At 50.9% G+C, this 7,656-nt stretch overlaps 1 protein-coding gene across 1 annotated transcript; it reads left to right on the top strand.

The window, feature by feature from the left end:
- The first annotated feature begins 3,974 nt into the window (after nucleotides 1–3,974).
- On the top strand, nucleotides 3,975–5,741 carry Ccin (calicin). Its single transcript, XM_041667912.1, has one exon. It carries the CDS (start codon nucleotides 3,975–3,977, stop codon nucleotides 5,739–5,741), a length of 1,767 nt encoding a protein of 588 aa, XP_041523846.1.
- Nucleotides 5,742–7,656: the final 1,915 nt, after the last annotated feature.

The raw sequence follows: 7,656 nt of genomic DNA, 5'->3' as shown, positions 1-7,656 counted from the left end.
TCGAAGACAGATGTAAGAAGAGTAGATTTGTGAGATGCTATCCTGACCTTCCTACTGGTAAGTCTGTATATCTTTGAAAATGCCCTTGGTTAAGAATTTGTAATATGATGATATCAATCTATAAGGGTTGAATATTAGGGTCTCCTCCCCAGGAATTTCCCAGATATGAAAAATTCTGAGCTGGGCAGGAAGAGAGGGTGAGTGGAATATATCGGGAAAGGGACCTTTTCTGGCTGCACCAAACAACAGCCAGTGACTTCCTTGTGACTCCTAGGACACCAGCAGAGACATCAAAGAAGCTGGAAGGAAGCCGGCCTCCACCGTTGGTTGAGACTAAGGAAAAAGCTGCTTTCCAGGACTGGAGTAGAGCCAGGCAGTGCTGCTGGCTGAACAGATGGACACGGGCACACTCAGTCTCCCAGAGTAGCCTGGTTGGACTAGCCCTTGCTATGTAGACTAGGCTGGCCTCAAACTGGCAATTCCGCCTTTGTTCATTCCTTCTTAAACTTTAAAAGAATGTTCCATTAGCCAGGCGTGAGGGTGCACACCTGTAGTCCCAGCAGAGGCAGAAACAAACACAAGCAGTTCTCTGGGAGTTCGAGGCCAGCCTCATCTACCTAGCAAGTTCCAGGACAGCCAGGGCTTCATAAGGAGACCCTGTAGTATCTTAGTGTTTTTGTACTATGATTAAACACCATGACCAAAAGCACTTGGGGAGAAAAGGGTTTATATAATCTTACACTTTTAGGTAACAAACAGTCCATTACTGAGGGAAGTCAGGGCAGGAACTCAAGCGGGGAAGGAACCAGGAGGCAGAAACTAAAGGAGAGACTATGGAGGAATGCTGTGGACAGGCTTGCTCAGCCTGTTTTCTTATACCACCCAGAACCCCCTGCCAAAGGATGGCACTAACCACAGGGGGATGGGCCCTCCCACATCAATCATCAATCAAGGCAACACCTCCCATAGTGGCATACAGGCCAATCCAATGGTGGTATTTTCTCAATTAAGATCCCCTCTTCCTAGATGCATCCAGGTCAACCAAAATACCCTGTCTCTAAGCAAAACTCTGTGTGTGTGTGTGTGTGTGTGTGTGTGTGTGTGTGTGTGTGCATAAGAACAATTTTGTGGAGTTACTTGTGTTCTTTCACCTTTTATGTGGGTTCCAGGAATTGGATTGGGGGCCAGGCTTGCTGGGTAAGCATTTTACCTGCAGTCACCTCAATACCACACATCCTTTTCAAATCTCAAGTAGTTCAAGCTGGTCTCGAACTCAAGACTACATAGCTAAGGGTGACCTTGAACTCCCAATCCTCCTCTTTCTTATTTCTTTTCTTTTTCTTTTCTCTTTTTTGGTTGTTTCGAGACAGGGTTTCTCTGCGTAGATTTGGAGTCCGTCCTGGAACTTGCTTTGTAGGCCAGAGTGGCCTCAAACTCACAGAGATCCACCTGCCTCTGCTTCCTGAGTGCTGGATTAAAGGCGTGCGCCACCACTGCCCTGCCTATTTCTATCTCAATCCTGCTTGGGTGACAGGCATGAGCCACCATACCTAGTTTGTGTGGTTCTAGGGATCAAACGCAGGCTATCCTGCCTGCTCCAGTGAGTGTATAGAAGGCAAACATTCTGTCCACTGAGCTATATCCCAGAACAGTTTAATAACCTTTTTCCTTTATAAATTGTTAACTCTGAGACAGTCTGTTACATTGCCGATGCTGGCCTGAATTTATGATCCTCCCTCCTCAGTCTCCTGAGCGTTGAGATACCCATGGACCACCACCACACCCTACTTGTTTTAAGGTCTATGTTACCCAGGCTGATCTAAACTCCTGAGCTCAGAGACCCTCCTGCCTCTGCCTGCCAAGCAATAGGGATTCTGAGCTTTCTGTCTTGAGTTTGTTGAGGACAGCAAGCTCTGCAATTAAGATCAGAGTGCATGGCAGCTGAATTTGAGTTGAGCAAGCCTCTCCTGTCCAGGCCTCAGATGTCAGGTCTGTCAGGTCCTCCTGGACCAGCAATGATCTCTGGCTGGAGGCACACAGTGAGTGCACGCCTTCTTGTCCTGGTGCTCAGAGGTCTGTTGATCTTCTACTTCTGGTAAATGTCCCAGCAAGTGGGGTCTGAACGCTGGCTGGGATGCTGGTGGGAGTCAAGCATCCTTAGCAGCATCATGATGCTTCCTCCAGCCAAGTGGCCACTGCTTCTCAGGTGATGAGAGCTGGGGAGGCATGCAGCACTGAAAAACTCCCAGGGAGAGGGAGAGAGACTGGACCATGGGGAACTGAGCTGAGCCACACAGGGAATTCTCTGGAATGGGACTGGAACCTAAAGATTCCTCCAAAGAGGGAGACAGAAGTTCTGAGCCTTTCGCTGGCACCGCAGCCAGAGAGACTATCTGCCCCAGACATCAGGCATCAAGATGAGTAACTTCAATATTCAAGACTAATTGTTTTAAAAATAAACTTCAAATTACCAAGCTCCCCGAATAAAGAAAAGGCTCGGTTTTGAATGAAAAGATGAATGAGAATCAAAGCCAACCAGAGAAAGGCTGGGGAGGGGTCGGGATGAAGCTGGCAGTCTCCCTGAGAGGAGCACTCAGGAGGACTTAAAGGTTTGGAGTAGGATTTAGAGCCCAGAGTGGACATCAGGGTCTGAGCCAGGTCCTCCTTGACCAGCACAAGGGCATTAAGTGGCAAGGCTGTTCTTTAACGGCCAAGCTAGGCTCTGTCCACAGCTGGAAAATGAGAATAGGTGTCGGTCTGCCTGACTGTGAGCCCTGGGTCCTGACGCGTGCGTTTCCGAGTCGCTCGCACACCTAGGAGCCCCAGGCGCGACAAAGAGGCGGAAAGGAACCCCAGCGGCGGGTTTCCTTCCTGTAAAGCGGTTGCGGCGGCTGAGCGCAAGAGCGAGCTGCTCCCTGCCGGGAGGTGACACTGCAGCCCCACCGTGCGGCCACAGGAGGCTCCTGCAACCCGCCAGGAGCTCCGCGGACGCCCACAGCCTCCCACCAGCGCCCATCAGCGGCGGCAAAAACGGCTAAGAAACAGCAGCTGGCATTTATTTGAAAGTTTGCTGAGAGCTAAACACCGTGCCTATTGCTGCTCAGTTATTTATTCCCATCTTACAGAAAAGGAGTCAGAGGCCCAAGCGAATTTGTCAAAGTAACTCTGGATGGAGAGAACCGGCCAGGCACTGGCTCGGCATTTTACTACATACTGGGAAATCTGGAGCAGGCGGTTTTCCAAGCCCTCCCATCTTCCTGGTGCTGGCTGTCCTCTCCGTTTCTGCTCCACTGAGCGTCACCCACCTCTCAATGTTGAACGAAAATGGTGTCCTGACTACAAAAGTCAGAAGCCAAGGAATTGTCTTCTCAGGTGCCCAGGAACTTGGCAGAAAAAGGGCCTTTGGGTCTAAAGTGGGCGGTCCCGGCTTCGTGGAAGGGGGCGAGGGCAGGCGGTGCCCTAAACTCCGCTGGAGTTCTAGGCCCGCGCTGCCGGCAGTAGCCTCGAGGACACTGGGACTCCAACCTCCCTGGTGAAAGGGGAGGCTTCTAGATAAAGGTAACCTCTTCTCCTCCCCTCCCATTATCTCCACTGAGCAGAGCGGCCTCCTGCCCCACCCAAACCAGCCCAGACATTCCTGGTGAAACCTTGAACTGCAGCTTGAAAGACCCCTGCAGACACCGTGGTTCATTTCCCTGAACTTTGACCTGAACTAGGTGCTTAAGGCCTGGGCAGGCTGGAGTCCTCTAAGGCGAGAAAGGCTCCGTGCCTCTGACAAAGGGCCTGGGGATGGGGGTGGGGGGCTGCATTATGATGACCTCACTCATTCTATGACATCACCCTCCCTCCCACCCCACCCCTTCCTCTCTGGTCAGCTGCTCTGCAAACAACCATCAGTCCAAATCCCAAAGGCCTGAAAAAGTCTGCCCTCCAGTACCGGCTACTGAATTCTGTCTCAGCCAACGAGAAGCAGCATGAAATTGGAATTCACAGAAAAAAATTACAACAGCTTTGTGCTGCAGAACCTGAACAAACAGAGGAAGCGCAAAGAGTACTGGGACATGGCCCTGACTGTGGACCACCACGTCTTCTTCGCACATCGCAACGTGCTGGCTGCCGTCTCTCCGCTGGTGAAAAGTCTTGTCGCCAGCAATGACATGAAGACCACCGACGAGCTCTTCATCACCATTGACCCCAACTACCTGAGTCCAGGCACGGTGGACCAGCTCCTGGACTACTTCTACAGCGGCAAAGTGGTGATCTCAGAGCAGAATGTGGAGGAGCTGCTACGGGGCGCTCAGTATTTCAACACCCCCCGTCTCCGGATTCACTGCAATGACTTCCTTATTAAGTCCATTCGACGTGCCAACTGCTTGCGCTACCTCTTCTTGGCTGAGCTGTTCGAGCTCAAAGAAGTGTCAGACTTGGCCTACTCGGGCATTCGTGACAACTTCCACTTCTGGGCCAGCCCCGAGGGCTCTATGCACTTCATGCGCTGCCCACCCATCATCTTTGGCCGCCTGCTCCGTGATGAAAACCTTCACGTGCTCAATGAGGACCAGGCTCTCAGTGCCCTCATCAATTGGGTGTACTTCCGGAAGGAGGAACGGGAAAAATACTTCAAGAAGTTCTTCAATTACATCAATCTCAATGCCGTCTCCAACAAGACATTGATGTTTGCCAGCAATAAGCTGACGGGTTTGGAGAACAGCTCCACCCACGCGACCTTGATCGAGAGCGTTCTAATGGACCGCAAGCAGGAGCGGCCATGCAGCCTGCTGACCTATCAGCGAAAAGGGGCCCTGCTTGACTCAGTGGTCATTCTTGGTGGCCAGAAGGCCCAGGGCAAGTTCAACGATGGAGTGTTTGCGTATATCATCCAGGAGAACTTGTGGCTGAAGCTCTCAGAGATGCCCTACCGAGCCGCGGCGCTGAGCGCAACTGCTGCTGGCCGTTACATCTACATTTCGGGTGGCACCACTGAGCAGATTTCAGGACTAAAGACAGCGTGGCGCTATGACATGGATGATAACTCCTGGACCAAGCTGCCTGACCTACCCATTGGGCTTGTCTTCCACACCATGGTGACCTGTGGGGGAACAGTGTACTCAGTGGGTGGGAGCATTGCCCCACGCAGGTATGTCTCCAACATCTATCGCTACGACGAGCGAAAGGAAGCCTGGTGCCTGGCAGGGAAGATGAGCATCCCTATGGATGGTACAGCAGTGATCACCAAGGGTGACCGGAACCTGTACATTGTCACTGGCCGATGCCTGGTGAAGGGCTACATCTCCCGGGTGGGTGTAGTGGACTGCTTTGACACCAACACAGGGGAAGTGGTCCAGTGTATCACTTTCCCCATTGAATTCAACCACCGGCCTCTGCTCTCTTTCCATCAAGACAACATCCTCCGTGTTCACAGCCACCGGCAGAGCGTGGAAATCAACTTACAAAAGATAAAGGCCAACAAGTCAACGACCTCAGTGCCTCTGTTGCCCAACAACTGTCCCTTGGATGTGTCCCACGCTATCTGCTCCATTGGAGACAACAAGGTATTTGTGTGTGGGGGTGTCACCACGGCCAGCGACGTCCAGACAAAGGACTACACCATCAATCCCAATGCTTACTTGCTGGACCAAAAGTTAGGAGAATGGAAGACCCTCGCCTCCCCGCCTGAGGCACTGGACTGTCCCGCCTGCTGTCTAGCCAAGCTACCTTGCAAGATTCTTCAAAGAATTTAAACAGCTTTTTAGTGGGAGAATAAGTAAATGCATTATTATTCACAATTTCATGACAGAAAGCAAGAGAGGAAATGTGGCCGTTGGGTTGCCCTTAGTGTGGTCCATGCTCGGGTCTGAAGTGGAACTCCTGGGCTGGGGATGCTATCCGTGGGTAGACGCTCAGGGTGAACGAGTCTCTGGAGATAACTAGAAGAGACTGGCGTGAGTCTCTGGCTGGTGGGATGGCAGCATCTCTCAGGGACCAGTCCCCCAGTGGGCAGATTTTTTTTTTTAGAGTTTCTCCAGCACTGGAGGTCTCCAAACTGAGACAGGAAAAATAATCCTCGGGGTGTGTGGGTGGTGGGTGGGGATTGAGGTTCCTCCCAAACCCTGGGCGAGGGGTTGTTTAACCCCCACCCCGCCATTCTCAACGCCTATAGTCACCTCTCAGTGATCTACTCAGAGATGTGATGCTGAGGGTTCTTCCAGCATGTTTGCTTCGGGACCCATCCCAGGTCCCGGAGAGTAGCCTCGTGGGCTAGGGAGAAAGGTGGTGTGTAAGCAAAGCTCAGGAGCAGGCAGGGTCAGCAGCCGGTCGTGTTTGTATGCCAAGGGTGGTTTTGTGTCTCATTTGTGGGGAAGTTGAGGGTTATTCACAGCTGCTTCTAACAGGAGAGGCTCACTGAGAACCTTCCCCAGGAAAGTGAAGATTGAATTGGGGGGTGAATGCCCAGCTGGCAGTAGGAAGAAGGAAGAGATTCTTACCTCCAATGGAGCCAAGCTTGTGGGTGTGTAACAGGGAGAAGGTGGCATGGTTTGAGTGCCTGCTAGGTCATTCTAGGTTGGTTAATTTATATCTCTGGGTCTTAATTTCCTTTTCTGTAACTGAGGTAGTGAGACTGCCTACCTAACAGTGTAACTGTGGAGTTCCCATGAATTAGCCCATGTGGGACGCCTAGAACGGATCCCAGCATGCACTGAAGTGCAGAGGACCCCCCCCCCTTTCTGACAGGGTTTCATTCTGCGGCTTATGCCTCTCAGAAACTTGCTATGTAGCCATGGCTTCCCGGGAGCCACAACCCTCCTGTCTTCACCTCGTGTCTCATTTGCAGCCTCTAGTACTGGGATTACAGGTGTGTACTTCCACACCTGGCTCAGAATTACCTTGTTAAAGGATCCATTCTCTGTCCCAATATCCCCAGGTGCATTGCCCCTGGATGCCACAGAAGGGTAAAAAAACTGGTGTCAAGAAGGCCAGAAACCCATTACCTAAAGAATTTCCTATCTTTTTCTAAATTATCTCTTTAGATCTCAAATAAGGCGTGAAGTCCGGCATTCAAAAAGAATGGAGTATTTTGGTCCAAATTGTGTTGTTCAGAGATGCAATAGAGAATGTCAATGTGTTTTTAAAAGCTTTATAAAAAATAATCTACCTACAATTGGCTTATTCAAAATATACACCTTAATAGGAGATGGTGGCTCACACCTATAATCTCAGCAGTTTAGGGTGAGGCTAGGTTACAGGAGTCTCAGGCCTGACTGAACTGCAGAAGGAGACCCTGTCTTGAAAAACAAAACAAAGGGACTGGAGAGATAGGTCAGCAGTTGAGAGCACTGACTGCTCTTGCAGAGGACCCAAGTTCGATTCCCAACACCTACAACCATCTGTAACTGCAAATCCTAGGATCTGATCCCTCCTTCTGGCCTCCCTGGGCACTGCACACAATACACACAGTGCACAGACAGACAAACAAAACACCATATACATAAAACAATAAAAGCCCAACAAGTAAGCAAAACATATGCAGTTTTCGGGTGTGGTGGTACACACCTGTAAGTCCAGTATCTTGAGGAGATGGGAGGGTTGGAAGTTCAAGGCCATTCACAACTACTCATAGCAAGTTTGAGGCCAGCCTGGGCTGCCTTAGAGCCCTAT

This window comes from Microtus oregoni, unplaced genomic scaffold, assembly GCF_018167655.1.
Source record: "Microtus oregoni isolate MIOR12 unplaced genomic scaffold, Mior012 000017F_ref0000208, whole genome shotgun sequence".
NCBI lineage: Eukaryota > Metazoa > Chordata > Mammalia > Rodentia > Cricetidae > Microtus > Microtus oregoni.
Note: the sequence above shows the minus strand (reverse complement) of the source record. Positions and strands in the feature narration are given on the sequence as shown.

What these genes read in the sequence shown, in the direction of transcription:
- Ccin (XM_041667912.1), top strand. Translation starts at nt 3,975, where the DNA reads ATGAAATTGGAATTCACAGAAAAAAATTACAACAGCTTTGTGCTGCAG.